Genomic DNA, 25,000 nt, shown 5'->3' on the forward strand with positions numbered 1-25,000 from the left:
TGCATTCAAAGCACAGAGGATTAGGAAGCGTCAATGAAAGTGAGGGACAATAAATGGAGGAGGTCCCGAGTCGAGCCTTTAGGAACCTCGCGCGGCCTTTTGTACTCCAGTGAACGGCAGATTATCCCTGGCTGATCCCTTGTGTCCACACCGTCCCGCCACGCCCTCGGAGGCGTGAGGGCCGCGGCCCGCACTCCACTGACAGGTGAGAGGGAAGTCAGGTCATGTCAGGTGGAAGACAGGGCTAATTTTGGTCCAAGTCATCGGATTAACTTAACAGGTGAAGGAGAGGGGAATGGCAAATGGTTAAGTCTCTCTCTCTCTCTCTCTCTCTCTCTCTCTCTCTCTCTCTCTCTCTCTCTCTCTCTCTCTCTCTCTCTCTCTCTCAAGTAGATTAATTGAGATCTTTAATCTACTCATAACTTTAAGAATTAAAAAGTGTCAAAGTTACTAGTTTGATAATTGATATGAAAGGAATTTCATTGTTTTGTTAAAGTTAGTTCGACGTGAAAATCGACTTTTATTTATGTATTTATTTATTTATTTTTATTTTTAAGAAATGAAGTATAAATCTAATTCTGCTGATTTTTTTTTTTTTTTTTTTGTAGAAATACATATTAAATCTACACTAGAACTGAATGAGTTGTTGCTAATTTACTTCTGTTTTTTTAAATGCTTGATCAAGAGTAGTGTGTCCTTCCTTCCTCCAGTTCTTAACCACGATTGTATTTTCTCCTTCCTGCATCGACACAATTCACACCGACTCTTCCCGATTTGTGACAAACGTTCCTGACATTCCTCGTTGACTCCCTTGCTCCCTCTGACCTCTTCTTTATCCTCCAACCCCTTTGCCTTTTCTCTCGTCCTTTCTTGCCTTCGCTTCCATCCTTCATTTCACACATTTCCCAGTACCTTTTACCTGTTCCCTTATTCCTCTTACTCCTTTCGCTCCTCGTCCTTCTTTTCCTTACCTCCTTCCTTCATTTTAAACCTTTCAGTTCCATTCCTTGGATTCTTGGGCCCTTTATCTCTTTTCTCTTCCTTTTCCTCTCCACAATCCTTCATTCCTTACCTTTCTCACTTTAATTTTCTTGCTCTCCCACTTTCTTTTCCCTTTTCCTTCCCTCCCTCTCTTTTTTTCACCTCTGTTTTTCATTTAGCATGTTTTCCCAATTCTCTTTCCCAGGTTACATGTTTCCCTTGCATCTTTCTTCTCCCTTTCCCTTCTTCCTTCCTCTCTCATCCCCTCACCACCTCTATCTTTGTTCCTTCTCCTCACCTTTATCCTTCCCTTTTCACCTTCCTCTCTACAATCTGGTCCCTCTCACCTGTATCCGGTCCTCAGGAAGGTCGGTTTTAAGGGACAGCATCTCCCGGGCGTAGACATCAGGGTAGTGTGACTCCTTGAAGGCCTTCTCTAGCTCCTCCAGTTGGAAGGACGTAAAGATGGTGCGACTGGAAGAAGAGGGAGAAAGGTTGACTCGCCGTGAAGAGCGAGAGAAAGGTGTTGAGATGGAGGTGATAACTAAGACTTGTACTGGAATGAAGGTGAATGTGGACAGAGTGAAACTGCACTCTGATACCAGTTAATGATACAAGACTGCGATGAATAATGAGAAACTCTTGTATTGATTCTCGTGGGTGTTAATGGAAGGTGCGATGAAGATCCAGGCGATAGAGGTACTTCTAAATTACGCCTCGTACGCGAAATAAGAGTCATTGAAACGGAAGGTGTGAAAATTTTGTGTTGTCAATAGCAATAGCTGATGACACTCGGTGGACACAAAGGGCAGGTATTTTGAAGCACCATCCACCAGCGCCGCCGCCAGGTAAGCTGATGCGCGGCTGATACACCACAACTTGGACCACTTCCACACCTTCCCGGGACACACGCCACCTTGGCCACACTGGCTGCACGCCCACGCACGCGCGTACTTACACACGCGCACAATCACACACACACACACACACACACACACACACATAATGTAGAAGACATGTCTCACAACAACAATTTTTACTATTACTACCACTACTACTACTACTACTACTACTGCTGCTACTGCTACTACTACTACTACTACTACTACTACTACTACTACTACTACTACTACTACTACTGCTGCTGCTGCTGCTGCTGCTGCTGCTGCTGCTGCTGCTGCTGCTGCTGCTGCTGCTGCTGCTGCTGCTACTACTACTACTACTACTACTACTACTACTACTACTACTACTACTACTACTACTATTACGACTATTACTACTGCTATTACTACTACTGCTACTACTACTACTACTACTACTACTACTACTACTACTACTACTACTACTACTACTACTACTACTACTATCTACCATTTAGCAAAAAGACATGTACTACACATTTCACCACTACCACCACAAGCATCACCACCACCATTTCCACCACCATCGGCATCAACACTACAGCACCGCCATCACATTATTACTGAAACATTGTAGTGCACATAATACAACCAGTGTGTGTGTGTGTGTGTGTGTGTGTGTGTGTCTGTGCGTGTGTGTGTGCGTGCGCGCTAGGGGTTCGATGCTCCGAGTTACGAGGGTTCGCTATCCCGTTCATCTGCCTGACCCAGGATTCCTGAGCCCAATATTCGAGTGTCTCGGAGCCGCGATATTACGGTCGTTCGATATGCATAAAGCTCCTCGCTGTGTGTGTGTGTGTGTGTGTGTGTGTGTGTGTGACTGTTACCCAGAAACCGATAGTTCAAGACCGTAGATTTTTGAGAGAGAGAGAGAGAGAGAGAGAGAGAGAGAGAGAGAGAGAGAGAGAGAGAGAGAGAGAGAGAGAGAGAGTCTTTACCATAAACCAATATCATCTTTATCGTGTGTGTGTGTGTGTGTGTGTGTGTGTGTGTGTGTGTGTGTGTGTGTGTGTGTGTGTGTGTGTTGATAAAAATCAGTGATATTTGTTTTGTCATTATGGGCGTGAATTGCAATATCAGCTCGACGAGGGAGCAACATACATGCAAATGAAGTAATTGACACTTGGATGTGATTGAGGCCTGTTGATGAACACACACACACACACACACACACACACACACACACACACACACACACACACACACACACACACACACACACACACACACACACACAATTTAAGGCCTTGCATTGCTGGTATACACAAACTAATGTGAGCATATTTTTTCTTACAATGTCATTTTAGTTTATTTTATCCCTACGATGAGAGAGAGAGAGAGAGAGAGAGAGAGAGAGAGAGAGAGAGAGAGAGAGAGAGAGAGACACACACACACACACACACACACACACACACACACCGCTGCCGCCCTCACAGCAGTATATACTTTCCCAACACACACCCAAAAAACACTTGACAGAAACCATATGCCGCGGCCTTCCCTCTGAGCTGGTACTCGTGTAACAGTCGAAGTGTTTTGGCGGAGGACTCGTTACTGAAGGAGGAGGAAGAGGAGGAAGCATGACGCAGCAACCAGTAGCAGAAGGAGGAGGAGGAGGAGGAGGAGGAGGCAGAGGTGGAGGTAAGAATGAGTAGAGAGAGAGTGGTGTGAGTGGTATCCTGTACCCCTCTAGGAAGCCCTCAGCGCTCACCCCTGACGCAGGTAAACACACGGACACCTTCGTCAGCAAGTATCTTTTCTCTCACTTGGGCGAGGCTACACACACGGATGAAGGGGAGGGGGGGAGGCGCATAAGAGGATAGCAGGCGAGGGAAGAATGGGAAATGGTGTCAGGGTGTAGGAACGGGTGTTTGGGAGTGTTTAAAGGGGATTAGGGAGGAGACAATAGTTAGTGGATGAGACAGGGAAGGAGAGGGAGGGTGAGGGTGAGGAGGGAGAGGCGAGGGAGAAAACGGGTGAGATTTGAGGTCATTGGAGGGAAAAGTTAGAAAGTTTGCTAATGGAGCGTGGGGGCGGAGATCCATCATCGCGCTAGTAATCGTGTGCTGGGGAAAAAAATTATAAAAGAAAAAATAAAGACAAAAGGATGAGAAGTCGTCATTTCAAGGTCACATGAAGTTTCAAACAAAACACTTAAAAGGAGGACTTGAGAAAGGTGAAGAGATCTTCAAAATTAATTCTCCACGTTAACGAGAGAGAGAGAGAGAGAGAGAGAGAGAGAGAGAGAGAGAACATACATGACTGAAATATTCTCACATAAAATCTGACGTTTTATTGAATTCTTGTGTTCCCAAAATACTCAAATTTTGTTGCACATTTTTACAAATCAGAAATGCAGCTTCTTTTGGCTGCTCGTTGGCTCAAATATTCTTTTATATTTCTTTTACCCTTTCTTTCTTGTGCCTCTCTAGTCCTCTTCTGTCTCTCCTCCTCCTCCTCCTCCTCCTCTCCCTTCAACATGAGCGGAGCATTATGGTGATGTTCTAAAAAGGGTGTTTTGCGTAGAAATGTTTATTTGTCCACGAGAAGTCAGCACGAGGGAGAGTTGTTGAGTCATGCCCTTCACACTCATCCCTCCCTTGCATCCTTCCCTGGTGGTGATGGTGGTGGTGGAGGTGGTGGCTGAGGAAATGAGTGTACGAGTGAGTGAGGAAGAGTGAATGTGTGTTAGAGAGTGTATAGTGTTGTAAATATAGTCGCCACTAGTAATAGCTTTATTTTCCTGGTAACGAGTGAGTGAGTGAGTGAGTGAGTGATTTAGTGAGGGGAACTGTGTGATAGCGAGTGAATAGCGATGAAAATGCAGCCGACAATGCGTAGTAAAGGCTGCCATTCAATATAGTAACGCTGCAGATCCACCATGCAACCACTACATAGTCACCACCATCGACTGACAGTGGATGCTCATGAAAATATCGTTCACAATACTTATAACCACCATTCATCATACCAGCTGAACAAAATCCACAGTTAAATACAACCCTCATCACCACCACCACCACCACCACAACAGTCACCACATCACCACCACTAGTTGGACACATCTGCCACACCTCGGTTTCTGGTGCCGGTGGTGGTAGTGGTGGTGGTGGTGGTAGTGGTGGTTTGTGGGGCAAGAATCAATGCTCCTTTCTGCTGTCACGTCGGGGAATAATAAAAAAGAGAAACCCCGACCTCTTTGATCAAGCTACTGGAGCCTATTAAACCGAAAAATCGTTAGTAGAAAGACAGGCAGCTGAACAATGAAGGAGGAAGATGACAAGGGCGGGGAAGGAGGAGGAGGAGGAGGAGGAGGAGGAGGAGGAGGAGGAGGACAAGAGTTAGGTGGAAACAACTACTTTTCCCTCTGTTGTCATTCGTATCTTCGTAGTTTACTTTCTCTGTGCGTTGCGAGAAGTGCAGTCCGCGCCACGCCCACGCCTTCTGAAGAGTGAGGGTGTTTTAAAGGTCGATGATTAAATAAAGGTAGGGAAGTTCCTTGATAATTTTCTTCTTTCTCGCAGCGTCTGTCACCTCAACTGTCCTTCTATCTCTCTTTCCTTCTCTCTCCCTCTCTACCTTTCTCCTTTCCGTCTCTCTCTCTCTCTCCCCCTTCGGACGGGCCAAATTAGCCGCCATCTTCTTTTCCCGGCGAAAAATAAGGCGCGGGAGAAGTGTCGCTCCGGCAGGTAAGGCGTGTGTGGCGTGCTGGTCGATGGGTCATTATCCCCGCTCAGCCACACGCCGCTACGCCTCCCGCTGCAGCCACGCACCGTCAGCAGCACCCACCACAGCCACTACCGACGGCACGGGTGCAGGCAGCGAGCGAAGGCGGGGCGGGCGGTAGGCAGCAGACGAGGACTGAACCGGAGGGTGGATTCTGCCCGGCGGGTGAGGAGGGCGGAGGGAGGGCGGCCGCCTTCCGTGTTAAACAAACTCTGGGACGCTCACTCGCTCGCTCGCTTGCCCTTCCTCTATCCTCTCGCGGATGTGAGGCCTCAGTACCAGCCCACGATTGAAACTCGCATGAGGCGCCCTGGCCTGTGACTACACCATGGTACACCACACTGAGCTGTGAGGCGCAGGGCGGGAGCTGTGAGAGGACTACTAGGGCTGAAGGAAGGCAAGGCGGGAAGGGTCCATATAGGGCGCAAGGGAGTGTCAGACACTGTACAAAAGGGAACCGACCCGACCTGCTGTGTCCTTTGTTTGTGAGTTGGACTGAGCATTTTTTTTGCATCTGTGAGTTGAGGTGGGGTGAGGGGAGGTGAGGTGAAGCAAGTTTGTTTATCATTGCCTTTGTGAGTTTTGAGTGGATTTTTGTCAACTAGAATAAAGAAAGGTGTGAGAGCTGCTCTCTCTCTCTCTCTCTCTCTCTCTCTCTCTCTCTCTCTCTCTCTCTCTCTCTCTCTCTCTCTCTCTCTCTCTCTCTCTCTCTCTCTCTCTCTCTCTCTCTCACACACACACACACACACACACACACACACACACACACACACACACACACACACACACACACACACACACACACACACACACACACACACACACACACACACACACACACACACACACACAAGTATCCCATTACATCTTCTCCTGGATTAGCTTAGCCATCATCTTATAATTGGGAAATGGGATATCTACCCAGCAGTCGAGGGATAAAAAAGAGGCACATCCAGCGAGTGATGTCTCCCGCGAGATGAGAATGTAAACTGTACAATGAGTCACGGTGAAGGGAAGGAAAGGTGAGTATAATTATTACAGATAGCAAGTACTAGAATCGTAAGGTAAATGTCTTTTTTTTTATACAAATATTACTGAGGAAGAAAATTTTATGGTAGTATCGAATAATGTGTTCCAGTGTGTGTGTGTGTGTGTGTGTGTGTGTGTGTGTGTGTGTGTGTGTGTGTGTGTGTGCGTGTTTTATTTATATCTTAGATTCTGACACACACACACACACACACACACACACACACACACACACACACACACACACACACACACACACACACACACACACACACACACACACACACACACACACACACACACACACACACGGAGAGAGAATGAAAAAAAGTAAGAGAAAGTGATACAAAAATGGTCAAATATGCACGAGAGGCGTAAAATAGAGAGAGAGAGAGAGAGAGAGAGAGAGAGAGAGAGAGAGAGAGAGAGAGAGAGAGAGAGAGAGAGAGGATGGTGCCCTATCTCCCTCTTCCCGTCGCGCCTCCCTCCGGCATCCTTCCTCAACTTGCTTCACGCTCACAGATATTGCCGACCCGAGCACAGAGGGTTCCTGTCTTTTTATCCAAGTTAGTGAGACCAGTTTTGACGATTCTTCTTCCTTTCTCTTTCTTTCTTATCTTTGTGTTTTCAATCGATGGGTTTTTCTTTCTCTTCTTCATTGTTTTCTTGTGTTCTTATAGTTTATGGATAGGAATGATAGGTGGACATAGGCAGGCATGTTTTTAGGTTGGCGGTAACTTCTTGTAGCTTCCCTTGTTTTCCGATGTCCTAAATGTTCTAATCTCTATTGGTATTCTATCTTCGTATAGTTCTTTAGTGATGCAAGTTGTGATGGTTGTTTTCTGTATCTTATCTTTATCTTTTTTGTTTGTTCTATTAACTTTTTATCTTTCGTATTGCAAAACTCCTGTAAAGTCTCGTTTTCCTTTCAATTTCCTCTAGTATCTCGCGTTCTTTGGCGGCGCATTCACCAAGGAGAGTGAAAAAGGAAAAACTTCACATCTACAACAGCTTCAACAAAAACAACACTGGCTGGAAGAAGGAAGACAGGCCAATGTTGTTTTAGTATCCCCAGCGGGTGCTCCTGACGTGGCCACACGGTGAGTCCCCTAACCCCTGTCCCTGCAAAGCCTGTCATTGTTTTTCCCCGTCACCAGGTCCTCAAAACAAAGGAAACTTGAGGGCGAGCCACCAAGAAAACAACGGATATTCGGTCCAGTGCGAAGTCGACAAATTAACCTTTTGTTGGCGGTGTTAATTATTTGCCGGCGACGACTGTTTCGATCTTCCCCCTTTCCTCGAATGTGCGAAGATGAGGATAACGATGAGAAGGAAGAAGAGGAGGAAGAAGAGGAGGAGGAGGGGGAAGGGAACATAACAGGGTACTATCAGGCTCGTAATTAACCTGAATATGATCCGTGTTTTTCCAGCGACCGGGGAAGTGCAAAGAGGGCAATATTTCCGGGCTGCTGTGCTGTCTCCTCTCTTCTCCATTCTCTCTCCTCTCCGCCGTTCTTCCCATTTTCACCTTTCTTTCTCCTTCCCAGTTTCTCCTAGCCATCTCTCTTCTCTCTCTTTGCGTTTCGTCTCTCCTTCTTTCCTTCTTTTCCTTTCCCTCACGTTCTCCTCGCCTTTCCTCCCTCGTCCCCTCTCTCCCTCCCTTCCCCTCTTGCCTCAGCTCCCCGTCCGCGTCGCCTCCAGCACATTGCCGCCCAGAATGGCTGTGTCGGGTCGCCGGAAAGTCACAAAGGCGAGTCCCGCGTTGCCTCGCCGGAGCACAAAGGCTATTAACTTATTACTTCCAACTAGCTCCTCAGCAGCTATAATTATTGCCGCTGAAGCTCATCACAAGCTAAATCAGGGGCGAGTAGACTGAGGAGACAGAGCCCAAGACGTGCCTGAAGGCGATGACGAGGCGCACCAAGGCAGGGGAGGCTTACAAGGGGGAGATGAGAGTCAAGGGAGTCATGAAGAAAGAGAGAGAAAGCTTCAGGGGAGGTTTGTGAGGGAGGGGAAGATGGAGGTGCTGGTAGCGAAGGGAGAAAAGGGGAAGTTTTTTTTTTTTCTGGGTGTGTGATGGGGGTGGGGGGTGGAGGAGAGAAAATTAAGGGCTAGCTAGGGTTGGTTTTGGTACGTGTGTGTGTGTGTGTGTGTGTGTGTGTGTGTGTGTGTGTGTGTGAGTGAGGGGAAGGGAGGGGAGTGACGCCTCTGAGAACTCTCCAATTAAACGCTTGTGTCAGTCGTCCAATTACTGTACAGTGTGTAGTGATTGTCCTCTCCCTCACACCCGGCGACCTGCAACCTTGCTTTACTGTAGTGGTAGTAGTGGTAGTAGTAGTAGTAGCAGCAGCAGCAATAGTAGTAGTAGTAGTAGTAGTAGTAGTAGTAGTAGTAGTAATAGTATTATTATTATTATTATTATTATTATTAGTAGTAGTAGTAGTAGTAGTAGTAGTAATAGTAGTAGTAGTAGACTATTACTATTGCCATTTGGTGTTTTTCTTAATGGCGGTAGCAGTGGAAGCAACGGAAATGGTGACAATTGTAGTGGCAGTTGTGATGGTGGTGGTGATTATGGTTAATAACAATTACTGCCAAGGTTACAGAGGAAGGTAAAGTAAAGAGAATCGGAAAAAAAAAGATACACAAAAGTAGTATTTAATGGCATTTGTAAAGACAGACTTTGGTAGATGAACATACAAATTTACAAGTAGAAAAAAATGTACTGAGAAAAACAGATAACCATACAGACAGATATACAGTAAAACACATAACAGACAAACAGACAGACACCTTTACACCCTCCCCCCCTCCCACGCATATAACACCTGCAATTACCCATCCTAAAAACTGCAGGTAATTCATCCTCCAATTTCCTTCCCATATTCTCCCCTAACTCTCTTCCTTTTCTTCCTCCTTCCCTCCTTCGTCTCCCCATACCTCCCTCCCTTCCACATTGATCCAGGCGAGGCATTTTTTCCTCCCTTGGTCTGTGCAGGTCACGCGAGACTAAGGCAAACAAACTTCATTTCCATCATGCCATCACATCATCACCTTCATCACTATCTATCAGTCTATCTATCAATCAATCTATCTCTTTATATGTCTATTCGTGTATCTATTTATCTGTCTTTCTGTCTATCAATACGTCTATCTACCTGTCTATCCATGAGTGGCAAAGGTGGTAAGGGAACTCGGCCAACAGGTGTTATAGATTCACTGGTGTCTATTTATGTATTCATCTATCTAATTACCTATCCATGAGTCGCCTCCGCCAGTTTTTCTCATTACTCCACCGCTGCTAATTCTGTACAGGGGCCTTATCAGTCCATGCATGGGGTACACCAAGTATGTAGAGGCAAAGGGCAGTTTCCACTCGTACTGCTCTGCTGAGAAGAGTGGAATCAAAAGCATTTCTTATCAACTCCTCTATGTGATTGTCTTCAGTCTCTTTCTCTCTCTCTTTCTTCGCTGTAACGTTGCATCTCTTGCTGTCTTCTACCGATATTTTCACGTTAAATGCTCTTTTTGATATTGCTAACTGCATGCTTCTGCCTCTTTCCTCGTTCTCGCTGCACAAGGCTGTCTACTTTCTCCTATTCTGTCCATCTCCCTTATGCAAGTCAAACATTATCATCAGTCTTTCATCCCTTTTACTGGTTAACTCGATCTCGCTGCTTGCTTCCGTATTTCCTGTCCATGACTTCAACTTTTTCAGGAGGGTGGTTTCAAGGCACTTACAATTTTGGATATACCTTCGGATTGTCGTCTTCAAGGAGTGGCACCTTTAGCGGGTCTTTTTTTCCCCTTTTTTGTTCCCCTTTCCCGGAGCCATTCTTACATAAAAAAAAAAAAAAAAAAAAATCCGTCTATATTTATCCGCCTGCCTGTTTTACTTATATATTCATTTACCTGACCACTTATCTGTTTGTCTTCTTTATATGCAGGCGATTTATTTGACATAATTGCATTTTTTTTAGGGGTACCATCTTTTCTATTGATTTATATACCTGTTTACTCATTGTATACTCCAAATACTTTTTTTTTTTTTGGCTCGACAGCGTAACACTGTAAACAGAAGTAACTCGCTGTTCTTCAAAGTAAAGTATTATTTTTCGAATTATTGATTATTGTGTAAGTAAAGGAGGCAAGAGGGAGGCTCGTGGGGTGTACTTCTCCTGATTAATCTCCATCTTGTCTTGCGCCACGCCATGTAATGCAAAGAGGAAAAGCCAATTTTTACACCCGCCTCATTTATCGCACATTGGAAAGCTCAATGCGTAAAGGCGTTTCAGTCTACATGGATCAGCAAGCGTACCTGAAAGAAAGCTGAAAAATCTACGTGTTTACTCTTCACTCAAGGCGAAATTTAACAGTTTGGGAAAAATGTCGATAATTTTACTGCCACTTGTTACAGCGAGGCAAATTTTGGACAGTTTTGTACGTGATCATCAAGCTAATCATTCTGTAAAGATCGTTGATATACCAAAGAAAAAAAGCTACCAAATAAAGTGATACAATACTCAACATCCTGCTCTGATTGTATTGTAATAAATCTTGAGTTACCTCCAACCTAATTACTTTATAAAGAAAATCCACTGTACATTGAAATACTCCTCTTTCTCTACCTCTTCTTCCTCTACCTCTTCTTCTTCCTCCTCCCTTCCTTTTTTTAGATTCCCTCTTCCACCTCCACCATAGAATAAATAAAATGCTCCTCTTCCTTCACCTCTTCTCTCTCTCTTCTTCCTTTTAAATTCCCTCTTCCTCTTCCACTGTACAATAAAATACTCTTCTTCCTTCCACCTCTTCTTCCTCCCCCTCCTCTTCCATTCTACAATAAAATATTCCTCTTCCTCCACCTCTTCTTCCTTCCCCTCCTCCTCCCCTTCCTCTTCCACTCTACAATAAAATACTCCTCTTCCTCCACCTCTTCTTCCTCCTTCTCTTCCTCCACCTCTTCTTCCTCCTCCCCTTCCTCCACCACTGTACGATAAAATACTTCTCTTCCTCCACCTCTTCTTCCTCCCCCATCGTCCTCTTTCTAAATTCCCTCTCCCTCTTCCTCCTCCTCCTCCTCCTCCTCCTCCTCCTCCTCCTCCCCCCCCCCCTCAAACACCTGCCCAGACCTGCTCACCTTCACTATCGATTCTAATTTAGCGCCGAGGAAAAACGGAGCCCCGATTACCTGCCGTCCCTCCCCCCCATCCCCTTTTTTGTTTGTTTGTTTGTTTGTGCTGAAGCGTCGACTAATGTGGCGGTGCTGTCGGGGGTAAAGTCTCTCTCCCTCTCTCTCTCTCTCTCTCTCTCTCTCTCTCTCTCTCTCTCTCTCTCTCTCTCTCTCTCGCTTAGGAAGTGTCTTTTCTTTTTTTCTTTTTCTTTTTCTTTTCTTTTTTTTTTTTTTTTTTTTTTTTCAAACCGCCTCATCGCTTATTTGAGTTCAGTGTTTCGTCTTTCAAGATTGCGCTGCGCTGTTTTGGAATCATTTTCTGATCCCGAGGTAGCGCACACGGGCAGCTGCAAAAATTCGCGTTTTCTATTCTCCAGCACTGTCTAGTGAACTGTGTTTTCATTCCTATATTTTTCGTTCCAAAGGCGCCGATCGTGTTGCAAGTACGGTAAGGGTTTGTGCAGTTAACGTTCCTTCTGACTCCACACACACACACACACACACACACACACACACACACACACACACACACACACACACACACACACACACAAACGGTATAACTGTTTCATTAACCGAGTCACAAACAGACGGTCACAGAGGAGTGTTCTCGTCCCCTCCGCGCCAATAACACCATCACGGCGCCATCATCCTGCCGCCGCCTTTCTCTCCCGCGATCTCTCAGCATTACTTTTAATTAGAATATTGTCCTTTCCACCCATATAATTTCCCTCAGCTACCTCGCTCCCCCTCCCAAAGCCTTCATAATTATAGCGGCTGTCAAGTAATTATCGTAGGGAGAGAGGGAGGGGGAGAGGACGGGACGGAGGGAGGGGATGAGGGACGGGACAGAGGGAGGGATGGATGGAGGGAGGGGAGGGTGAGGGAGGGAGAGGGAGGGGGAGGGAGGGGGATAGAAGGAAGTGAGGCGAGACAGCATTCAAGAGCGTCTTTTATTTAATACCTACAAGAACTAACTATTCCATTTGAGTTGTCTCCCCTTACCCAATCTCTCTCTCTCTCTCTCTCTCTCTCTCTCTCTCTCTCTCTCTCTCTCTCTCTCTCTCTCTCTCTCTCTCTCTCTCTCTCTCTCGTGGTTCCCCTTCCCCCCCTCAAGTCTCCTAAGGTTTGTTTACTTCATATCAGCTGATTTACGGTGTGAGTATGAGCAGGCAGGTGAAGGCAACAAACAACTAGAGGCGCTGCACAGGTGGGCGCAAAACGCAGGTGTGATGCGATATTGTTGCAGAGAAGTTAGTACAATCTTTCACAGGCTATGAATCCTATCTGCATGGCTACGGAGAGCAAAGAAGGATGAAATTACCTATAGATACTAGAAAGACGTTATTACAATCTTTCCCAAGCTATGTATCTATTTATCTGACCATAGAGACTTAAAAGACATCTAGTGATAAAATTTTAACCCTAATGAAGCCGTCCAACTGTCTGCCTATCCAACCATCACAACAACCACCATCATAACAACCACCATCACCACCACCAGACTATCCACACACAACAACTCCACCACGATGCCCATCCAGCGCAGCACACCTCATCCACGCCATCCAGCTATTCCAGTCCCCTCAGGCGGCGCTGGAGGGACACGCAGGAGGGGAGCAACACGAGCCTAGCGAGCGACATCTGCAACTTGCAACTGGCGGGTGTGGCGGCGCTGCGGGCGAGGAAGAGGCACGGGGCCGCTTTGTCGCGTTGTCAACTTGCCTCGTCACAACGCTACCGCCGCTGCCGCTCCTGTCCCCCTCTCCCACCCCTCTCTCTCTCTCTCTCTCTCTCTCTCTCTCTCTCTCTCTCTCTCTCTCTCTCCGGTTCTTTCTACTGTTTTTCGTTGATTTTTCTGCTGCTCTGTCTTTTTTTCTCTTTTCTTTTTCTGTTCTTGGTGCTCTTTCCTGAGTGTCTCCTTCACACGTTTCCCTCATCTTTTTTTTTTTTTATTCGTATTCTTCCTCCTCCTTATTTTCTATCTTTATCCTTCGATTCCGGGTACTTACTGTACATTTGCAACCCCTCCCCCACCCCCCTCTCTCTCTCTCTCTCTCTCTCTCTCTCTCTCTCTCTCTCTCTCTCTCTCTCTCTCTCTCTCTCTCTCTCTCTCTCTCTCTCTCTCTCTCTCTCTCTCTCTCTCTTTACTAACCTGTGTCTTCGTTTCTTCTTTTTCTTCTTCCCAAGACTGACGTTCTGTCCATCGAAGAGCTTGCTTGTGGAATCCGAGGAATCCAACCCTGAAATAGATAGATGATAGATAAGCATTTGAATTAACACCGTAAAATAATAATAAAAAGTAATAATAATAAACGGCGAACGGCGCACAAGTAGTTACTTTTACTTCTATTCCGTGTAACTTTCAAGTGAGTGAGTGAGTGAGCGGATGAAGGCATGAATGAGTTGACAGCGAAGTGATGACATACAAAGCTGATATATGGCTAGTGAAGTGCGTGTATGGTCGACTGAGTGAGTGAGTGAGTGGATGACTGAAAAAAAAAAAAAACTACGAGACAAATAGTTGATACAGGGAAAGTTGAACGAAGTTACTACACAATAAATAAATAGAATAAATAGAAGGCTGAACGAAATTACGACACAAATGCTTGATAAAACAGAAGGTAAAGCGGTGATACATGGGAGGGAAAGTACATACGAAGACCTTGGTAACAAATCGAGTTCAGAAGGCGAAAGAAAAGACTGAAGCACGTGAAAAAAAAACCTTGGAACAGAAAAAAAGGACATTGAATAGAGAGTAAGGAAGAGAAGAGGGAAGAAAGGGGATTAAGAGGAACAGATAGTGGAGAAATGACAGTTGAGATGAAATTTGGAGAAGCGGAGATAAGACAGGAAGGGAGTTTGACAGTATGCAAGGAGGAATGCACAGGAGACAAAAATAAGAGAAAAACCGAAGGAAAAAATAAAGCGAGAGAGAGAGGAGTAAACCGCAAAGACAAGAGAAATAACAGAGAGAATGAGTCGAGAAGGGGAGGGAAAATAAAGAGGGGGAACTTAACACAGAGGAGAAAGAGAAAATATATCCAATGAAAATGTGACATCACGAAAACGACAGAGATGCAGAACTGTACAAAGAGGAGACAAGACGAAAGCCATAAGTGAAGTTGCAGCGGAAATAAGAGAAAACGGAGGAGAAGAAGACAGGCAGCAGCACCGCCAGAAGTAGGAGGAAAGAGGAAAAGAATGCATAGTGGCAGTAGAAGGAGAGGGAAGAGGAGGAGGAGGAAGAGGAGAAGAAGAAAGAGAGAGGGCATAGAAGAAGAGACGAAAAAAAAAGACATGAGTAGAAAAAAGAGGAGGAAGGAGGAACAAGTGGGAGGAAGAAAAAGAGATGGAAAACAAATAGGGGAAAAAATTGAAAGAAGAGAAGGACAAAAGGGAGGAGGCGGAGGAGGAATACAATGGAGAACAAACTTAACAGACCTTGACATCCTTACTAAACTGCTTGTATAACTATCCTTCACTAACTAGTAACAGAAGAGACAGGATGGCAGAGGAGAAGGAGGAGGAGTATAAACAAAAAAGGAAGAAGGAGGACGACACTTGAAAGAGGAGAAAAATGATGAGATGGAAAACAAAACGAAAAAGAAAAAGAAAACAGGAGTAGGAGTAGCAGGAGGAGGGATGAGGAGAAGTGCAGGAAAAACGTAGTAGGAGCAGAGGTAAAAGAAGGAAGAGGAGAAGTGGGAGGAAAAAAAAAACGTAGTGGAAGGAGGAATAGGAGAAGGAAGATGAGGAGGAGAAGGAGGAAGAAAAGTGGAGGGAAATGAGTGGTAGAGCAGTAGGAGGAGGAGGAGGAGGAGGAATTGGGAGGGAATGCGTAGGAGAAGAACTGTGAGGATATCCGTAGTAGGAGCAGGAGTAGGAGGAAGAAGGAGAAGAGTAAGGAAATGCGTAGTCGGAGAAGGAGGCAGGAAGGAAAAGGGTAGTGGCGGCGGCGGGCCATCAAGCAGACGGGTTAGCGAGGGGGAATGTCTTGGCACTGGGGACTGTTATGGGAGGGAGGCAGCGGTGACGGGGCCGCCGCTCGCCTCTGCTCGCCTCCCGCCCGCCGTCCCCGCAGCGAATGGCCGTCAGGGCGCCTCAAGGGAGCGCTCCAGGGGCTGCCGCGCGCGCTTTGTGAGGTAGTTGGTTCTTCAGAAAGTGCTTTTGGGGGTCATTTATGCTGTAAAAGTTTAAACTACATCTTGTTACGGCGAGGAAAAGGTAGTCTCTCAATAACCATGTGTATGCGAGGCGGAGGGGGAGGAGGAGGAGGAGGAGGGAGCCGTGGAGGGAGGGAAGGATGGGAGGTACCAGAGAGAGAGACAGAGAGAGAGAGAGAGAGAGAGAGAGAGAGAGAGAGAGAGAGAGAGAGAGAGAGAGAGTTTTCCCGGAATGTAGCCGTCTGCCGCTTGATGTAAAATATGATCCTGCCGGAGACGTGAAGGAAAGAAGGAAGGAAGGAAGGAAGGAAGGAAGGCAGAGGCGAGATGCTCAAGGTGAGAGTAGAGTGAGGGAGTAAGAATCTCTCGCGTGGGAGTGAATAAAGGGAGTGAGGGCGTGAAGGTAGGCCGTGGAGTGAATGAGGGGAATGTGGCTGTGGAGTGAGAGTGGAGAGGGCGCTGGTGAGAGATGGAATGGCGTGAGGGAGGAATCTTTTGAGGTGGAAGAGGAAAAATGTTGTACAGAAGTGATATAGCAGAGAGAGAGAGAGAGAGAGAGAGAGAGAGAGAGAGAGAGAGAGAGAGAGAGAGAGAGAGAGAGAGAGAGAGATGAGAGGAGGTAAGATGACCAGCCTGACATCACCTGACAAAGAAGTGCCTATTCGAGGAGCTCCCCAGAGGCACCTGTCGCTTTTACGAGGGGCGCGGAGGGGGGCGACTGCGGGCGGTGTGTAGGGGGATACTATGGTAGGGGTGGTGGGGGACACGTGGGGGCGCGGCGGCCGTGATGTGTTGTTATTGCGTGGAGAAGGAGCCATATTAGAGCCACGGACACTCACGCTCTCATTCCCAGTTATGTGACGACCACTTCTTGTTCACCTTTGAGGGCCATTATGCTATCCCTACCCCCGCCTCCCTTCCCCTCCTCCTCCTCGTTTCTCTGTTCCTCCACCTACTCCTCCTATGTTTCTTTAATGCCCCTTTCATCTAGTTTTGGTACGTGTTCGAGTTTATAATATGGTTATTGTTACCGTTTTTTTTGTTCCGCGCTATTACTGCCTTAGTTGAATATGTTTGTTTTATTTTATTTATTTATTTATTTATTTATTCATCTATTTTAACTTGTGTGAGGGAATGTACTGTTGTTATCGCTGAACTTGTATTTCTTTTGTAAAACTCAATTTTATCTTCTGTATTAAGAGGTCCAAGCCGCAAGGAATTTCATGTTGAGACAGTTGTGTATAGATGACAATTAGGTGCTCTGTTCTATTACCACCACTATTGCTGCTACTGCTACTGCTACTACCGCTGCTGCTGCTCTTGTTGTTGTTGTTGTTGTTGTTGTTGTTGTTGTTGTTGTTGTTGTTGTTGATGTTAATGTTATTGCTTCTGCTGTTGCTGACACTACTACTACTACTACTACTACTACTACTACTACTACTACTACTACTATTAAAACAACACTACCACTACTACTGCTATTACTACTACTACTACTACTATTACTACTACTACTATTAAAACACTACCACTACTACCGTCACGACTAATACTAATACCAAATCTATCACCGCTGTTGCTACTGTACGCCTTCACCCGCTCCGCCATCTCTCTCCCCGCAAAAAGAAAAAAATAAATAAAATAAATAAAAATAAATAAGATAAAAAAAAAAACACACACCGCAAGCAAAAGAGCACGAAACTCACTGAAACTGTTCTGGAATATTTTGATGCGAACGCAGAATTTTGGGAAGTAACGAGGAGAGAGAGAGAGAGAGAGAGAGAGAGAGAGAGAGAGAGAGAGAGAGAGAGAGAGAGAGAGAGAGAGAGAGAGCGGAGGATAATTACGCATTTATAAACTCCGGAGAGAGAGAGGAAAAAAGCTCCAGCATGTTATATTTATTGGGAAACTAAAGAGGCATGTGGCAACCCTGGAGAGAGAGAGAGAGAGAGAGAGAGAGAGAGAGAGAGAGAGAGAGAGAGAGAGAGAGAGAGAGAGAGAGAGAGAGAGAGAGAGAGAGAGAGAGCTACGTCAGTGAGGGTAGTGGTGAAAACAGAAGCAGGAAAGGAAAATAAAACATCAAGGGAGGAATATTCAAAATGGCGGCGAAGAGTAAGGAGTAAATGACGAGGCAAAAAGAAGGAAGAGGTGAGGAATAAGATCATTAGAGGCAACGACGGAAGCAGTGAAGGATACGAGAAACGCTATAAACAAAGATAAAGGGAGAGAAAGTAAAAGAAGGACACAGAGGAAGGAATGTACGAACAACTTTGCGGGACACGAAGGAGGAAGAGGAAAAGAAGAAAGAGGAGGAGTAGACAAGACAATTTAGCAATGAGAACAAGTTTTCCACAGGCGACAAGGAGGAGGAGGAGGAGGAGGAAGAAGAAGAAGAAGAAGAAGGCGACGGAACGAAGGACACAAATAAAGCAAAACCAAACAAAAAACAACCAAACAAAGAAAGAACACTAAGAAGAAACAAAAAACAAAACAGACTCACAAAAAAGGAGATCGAGAAAGGAAAAGAAAGGGCGGCGGAAAAAAGGAAGTAAGTGAGTGAGTGAGTAAAGGGGAAGGGGGCAAGAAAACCCGTCTCAGGTGAAGAGAGAGAGAGAGAGAGAGAGAGAGAGAGAGAGAGAGAGAGAGAGAGAGAGAGAGAGAGAGAGAGGCAGGGGACGAGAGGGGAGGAGGAGGAGGAAGAGCAACCGCCGCCACCGCTCCCGCCGTCGCCACCGCCGCGCGCAGCATCTGAGGTCATAACACGCTCCCCAGGGTCTGAGGCGGCTGGGAGTGTTGGCGGCGAGTGCTGCTTCGCCTGACTGAACTCGGTGGCAGCAGCCCGGGCCGACCCCTCTCCCCGAGCCTCCCTGAGATGTAAAATGCATTGCCCGACGCCCCAGGAGACCAATCCCGAGCCCTAATCACACTTTCACGCCCTCTTCCTCGGCGTGAGTCAATTGTGGGGGATTCTTGCCGCGAACACAAGGCCACTGGGGAGGAGAGAGGAAGCAGGAAGAGGAGGAGGAGGAGCAGGAGGAGCAGGAGGAGGAGAAAGACAAGGAAGATGGTGATGGCGGAGAGGGAAATGGAAAGATTGAAAGTGAAGGACACGAAAAGGTTATATGTACAAGGATGCGTGAGAGAGAGAGAGAGAGAGAGAGAGAGAGAGAGAGAGAGAGAGAGAGAGAGAGAGAGAGAGAGAGAGAGAATGCATATACTTATCAAACCAACAACATACCACAAGAGCAAACACACACACACACACACACACACACACACACACACACACACACACACACACACACACACACACACACACACACACACGGATGGCTGTTTTCTCTCCGCCTCATTAGAAGTAATTAATACCACTGCATTCCTTAAAAGCTTCAATTAGGGCGTGGAAAGAGTACAATTTTTGGGCAGTTAAAGGCGCCCCAAACCCCAAATTGGTCCCATTATGCAAGGCGGGTTTAAATTTTAGTTAATTATACAAATTCACCGCTGGAAATGCCCGCCAGGGGAGAGGAGTAAAAAGGATTCTTGAAAATTACCTTCTGTGTCTCCTCGCCGCATAACTAATTAGGTGGGATTAGAAAGCGACTCTCAGCCCAGTGATGGTGATGATGGTGGTGGTGGTGGTAGTAGTGAGTGGTAGCTGTGGCAGTGGGTAATATACTCTCAGGGTGGTGATGATGATGATAGTGGTGATGGTGAGTGGTGGTAGTGGGTGATATACTGTCTGGGTGGTGATGGTGGTGGTGGTGATATTGGTTGTGGTGAGTGGTGAATAGTGATAGTAGTTGTGATAGTGTGTGGTGATGGTGAGAGGTGATTGGGAGTAGTAGCTGTGGTAGTGGGTGATATTCTCTCAGGGTGGTGATGTTGATGATAGTGGTGGTGGTGGTGGTGGTGGTGGTAGTGGTGGTGATAGTTATATTAATAGTGGTGATCGAGGTAGTATTGACAGTGGTAGTATTTGTGATAGTGATGGCTTGACTTAACGGTGATGATAATGGTGAACAGGAGGGGTAGAGTTCAATAATAATAATAAATAAATGAACTGTAATAAAGGTAATCTATTCATTTTCTTACTCCATGTGTATACTACGTGGTGTCTGAATGAAGCCTCAAAATTTGAAGTCATTAGTTACTGGAGGTGAGGACGGGGCAAGGGTTATCAGAGGACGCGGAGGTCAATGATCTGCTTTGCTCTTAATTACATCTTGTACACTCCAATAAGACCAAGTTCTCTATTTGTTCGATAACAATAATTGCTTTTTTTTTTTTTGGATTGATCAGATAATGCCATCACTTCTATATTTTTTTTTTCGGAAGTTGATCTACCTATGCTCTTTAGAATGAATGTGTTTTTTTTTCCTACCTACGTGGAATGTTATTCTTACTGATACTGAAGTTCATTCGCCAGTTTTCGAGCCGCTCACATGTTTGTTAAGTCTTCATGTGTTCTGTCCACGTCTCACTCTGAGTAGATAAGTCGTCTTACTTTCGTGATGTCTGCTAATTTATTGATACCACTACTGATCCGAGAATCTGCAGTAAAATGCCTAAAAGATATCCCTGGGGAACCCCACCAATACCTTTACCCCATTCTGATTTATTTCCACGTATTTGTACCTTTTGCTCCCGCACAAGTAAGCCGCGCTTTAGTTTAGTTACAATACATTAGTGTCTGTGTCGTTAGTTTTAATCTTGCATGGGAATCATTGATAAAGAGGCCTATCAGAAGCCCTTTGTGATTATTACACCACATTTATCGTCGTTATTCATATGGGGATTGCTGCGTGTACGCCTGATGGCCTCTTGCAGCTTTCCTTAGTTTCTTATGTTCTTAGCCGTCGCCAGGTGTGTGCTCCTATAAAAAGAAGAAGAAAAAACAGACACAACTTCCTCTGTCAGGACTCGGTAATTAGTAATATTTTAACGCATATTGAAACTTTCGAGTATTCTTGAACCTACAACAGACTACAGCATTCTCCTTTGTCTTTTCTCACCCAGTCCTCAGGTATCGTTATAGAAATTGCAGTGCAGACAAGTAAGCAATTAAGGAACACATACCTAAGGTTGGGATCGAAGCCCCGGTACGCCCATACACGGGGCGAATGCCATTACAGGTGTGCCACGCACGCCTCTAATTACTCGTCAAGCCGCCATCAATTTCCCATCACCACCGTAACGACGCCAGTGGACTCTACACCTGCTGGTCTCGCGGGGGTTCTCTGGGGCATCCTGACGCTGCACCTCGCGACCTTTCGTCACAGAGAGGCTGCGAGGCTCAATGGTCACGCCACCTGCTGCTGCTTCCTCTGCGCCGCTCTCTGCCACGCCCCACCGCCTCTCAGGTATAGGGTGCATGGTGTAGGTCTTATAGGAAAGTGATGTACGCTTTGCTCCATCAATATGAACGTCTTCATTGTCTTTGTATCCTTCGCCGTATCCTTTTCTATTGTGCCACGATCATAGAAGCTTCCTGGGTTTGCTTCAGAGTGTCAGGTGTCCCAAGGAAGTAGTGTAAGCATCGCATCATCAATATGAACGTCCTTACCTTCGTCTCTCTATCCCTCCTGTATTCTCCTCTATCGTGCCACAAGCATGGAAGCCTCCTGGGTTTGCTTCAGAGCGCCACGTGTCCCAATGAAGCAGTGTATGCATCTCGGCATCAGTGTTTGCACCGTGGTCATCTCTCTCCTTCTTTTCCTCCTACTCTTCAGTTTTGTTAGTAGAAATATCAAAGAAAGCATTATTCAATTAACTTGGACACATAAAGCTCACCGCTACTCACTTCCTCGATAACGGCCTATTAACACCACCACCACCACTACCACCACCATCACCATCACCGCCGCTACACGCCCTCGGCAGTATAAATCCTTAAGCGGCGTCCCCTCGCCACACCCTCCCTCCCTGCCTGCCTTGCCCTCATCACACCCCTCCCTTCCTCTCTTCCCCTCACTGGACCCTCTCTTTCCCTCAATGGACGCCTCCTCTATCTCTCTCTCTCTCTCTCTCTCTCTCTCTCTCTCTCTCTCTCTCTCTCTCTCTCTCTCTCTCTCTCTCTCTCTCTCTCTCTCTCTCCTTTTTCCTCGTTCTCATCAAATCTTCCTTTCTTTTTCAATCGCCCCATTCTTTTCTCTCTTACGTCTCCCACTCCGCCTTTTCTTCCTCTCACTGGAATTCCTGCGTCACCTCTGCCCTTACCTTGCCTTCCAGATCACCTCCACACCCTCGCGTCCCCACGTGAACTCTTCCCAAGCCTTTGATTCCCCACCATACACCTTCTTTCCTTTCGTCCCTTTTCCCTATACATGACCGTTCCCTTTCCTCCTCACGTGCTTAATTCTCTCTCTCTCTCTCTCTCTCTCTCTCTCTCTCTCTCTCTCTCTCTCTCTCTCTCTCTCTCTCTCTCTCTCTCTCTCCACAACATCTCTTTTCCTTTCCTTTGGTGCTTCCTGCTGCGCCCACAGTACATCAGACCCTTTAAAGCCCAGTCCACATCGCGCCAGTCCCCACTTAACATCCTAACCCACTTAACATCAGACTCCGACAAACAGCGAGCCATTTCGCATCAAGGCCCTCTTCCCTGCAAGTTCTCGTCGCCGGCGGAGCGGAGGCAGAGGCGGGGACACGCTCGCTGGAGGAGGGAGACAAAGGGCAAAAGTTCTTAGTTGCAGGACCAATAGCTGTTCATTGAGCGCGGACAAAGAAGAGAAACAGAGAGACTGACAAATCTCTTTTCATCAGCGGGCGACAATACAGCAGTCTCCCTGAGGACCCGATCCGCGCAAGAATTAATTATCTCCTTTACTGGCTGTTTTCCAATACACTTTCAATCATCGGGTCTAACAGGTATTTATCTTGCTCGCCGACAGCTGCTAGACCGGCGCGGGGAGGGGGAGGGGGAGGGATCAGGGTGGGGAATGGGAGGGAGGAGGGGAGACAGGGAAGAGAAGGAGGAGGTGGATGAGGAGATGAAGGTGGAGGAGATGGAAGAGGAGGAAGAATGGGAGCTCGGTACTCTCTTCCTCCTCCTCCTCCTCCTCCTCCTCCTCCTTCTCCTGCTGCTGCTGCTGTCGCCTCCTCAACTAGACCATCATTAACTCCGGTTCTCATTCCTTGATTGTGTTTTCCATCAAGAAACGAACCTTACGCGGCGCCTCGCTACCGGCGTGTGGGGGTGGGGAAGGCGAGGCGCCGGGCTGCTGCCGCCGCCGCCGCCGCCGTGGTGGTGCGCTTGCAACTTTATATGTGCGTGTGTGTATTTTCCTCCTTACGAGAGGCGAAGGAGGGCGAGCGGGAATTTTGTTAATAATGTGAGGCACCTGTGTTATCCCGTCAGGGGCTGAGGCCTCGTGGGGATTGGCTGACAGCGACAAACTCAATTACGTTCGGCCAATAGGGAGGCGGCCTTTTTCCTGCAAGTAGCACTAATCTTCTGATTGTATGACGGTCATTTACCTTCTTTTTATTATCCTTGGAGACTCCCTGAGGAGCCTCTCCACCCTGGCCGCACAAAAGAAGCAATATCGAGTGATCCGGGGCATTACACGTCCCAGATGGCAAGGGGATACAAGGTTTATACACTTATATCTTATAGGCACGAATTTCCTCCCTGGCGCGGGCTGCTGGAGGGCTGTGGGAGGGATGTGGGTGGGCGGATGGGCGGGTGGGCGTCTCCTCGGCCTGTTGTCGCGGCTCAATCATCTCCCAGTATTTGTTACACCAATTGGGCGACTGCGGGATAATCTGGCGAAGGCTCGATTGATATTGCCAAGAAAAGGAAGAAGAGGACGATGATTATGGAGTGATACTGATGGCGAGGGTGAGGGAGGGACGAGGGGAGAGGTGGAGGGAAGGGCGAATAGACGGGTGAGGGAAGGGACGAAGGGAAGGACGAAGGGAAGAGTGAAAGAAAGGATGAGGTCGCGGGTGAAAGGGTGAAGGAGTATATGAAAGAAAGGGTGAAGGGACAAGTGAAGAGAGAGGAGTGGAGATACGTGAAGGGGTAAAGGGAGAGGGGTGATGGGGAGTGCTGAGAGGAAGAGACGAAGGGAAAGCGTGAAGTAAAGGACAAGAGGGGAAGGGGAAAGTGGAAGGGAGGAAGAGAAGAGAGGAAGGGTGATGGTGAAAGAAACTAAAAGATAAAAGGTGCGATTTTTTTTTTTTTTACCTTTCTCCTTCTCTTATTTATTTTCTTTAGCTGGTCAATTGTTTATCATCGAATATGTGTAAAAAATTATAATGAGGATCGAGTTTTATTTGTTTCTCCATGTTTATTTCGAGTTTGAGTCAAAGAAGGGAGAGAGAGAGAGGGAGAGAAAGGGAGGGGGAGAAAGAGGAGGAGGAGGAGGAGGAGGAGGAGGAGGAGGAGGAGGAAATAGAAGACGTAAGTGAAAGTGGCATTACATGTTACCATTTGGGAAGAAAGTAAAACAAAAGTGAATCAAGAAAAATTATAAAACAAAGTAAGAAAGGGAGAAAGAATGAAGGTAAAGTAAGAAAACCAAATAAACGAAGAAAAAGGAAAGAAAATCAAATATATCAGGACAGGATAACTTGAAAAAAAAAAAGTTTAAAACACTATATAGAAAAATTAGGGAAAAAGGAAAGAAACATAGGGAGAAAGAGAAAAACAGTGATTAAAGGGAGAAAAGAAGAAGGGAAAAGGGGATCATGGGGTGAAAGGGAGAGTAAAAAGGGAGAGGAATGGAAGGCTCGTGCCCCACCTGTCACCAAGAACATAATCCCAAGGAGGGAAAGGGAGGGAGGGAGAGGGATGGGAGGAGGAAAAGTAAGAGGGGAAGAGGGAAACAGAAACAGAAATAGAGAATCCGAGATGAAACTAAACACTGTAAAAAAGGAGGAGGAGGAAAAGGGGGAGGAGGAAAAGGAAAAGGAGGAGGAGGAGGAGGAGGCGAAACTAAACAGAAAAGGACTAAGAAGAGGAAGAGCAGGAGGAAAGAGGAGGAAGAGGAGACGAATTAAACACAATA

The 25,000-nt window shown here is 46.5% G+C and overlaps 1 protein-coding gene across 2 annotated transcripts in view; it reads right to left on the reverse strand.

Annotated features, from left to right (window-relative positions):
* The window catches only part of LOC135115003 (visual system homeobox 1-like), a 116,635-nt gene that overhangs the window by 19,321 nt on the left and 72,314 nt on the right, over nt 1-25,000 (reverse strand). For both annotated transcript variants that reach the window (XM_064031408.1, XM_064031410.1), the window contains exons 3-4: nt 13,979-14,066; nt 1,329-1,455 (exon numbers count right to left, since the gene is read on the reverse strand). In XM_064031408.1, the coding sequence (XP_063887478.1) occupies nt 1,329-1,455; nt 13,979-14,066 (215 nt within the window). The remainder of the gene's footprint in view (nt 1-1,328; nt 1,456-13,978; nt 14,067-25,000) is intronic.

The sequence above is a fragment of the Scylla paramamosain genome, chromosome 28 (assembly GCF_035594125.1).
Source record: "Scylla paramamosain isolate STU-SP2022 chromosome 28, ASM3559412v1, whole genome shotgun sequence".
Lineage (NCBI taxonomy): Eukaryota > Metazoa > Arthropoda > Malacostraca > Decapoda > Portunidae > Scylla > Scylla paramamosain.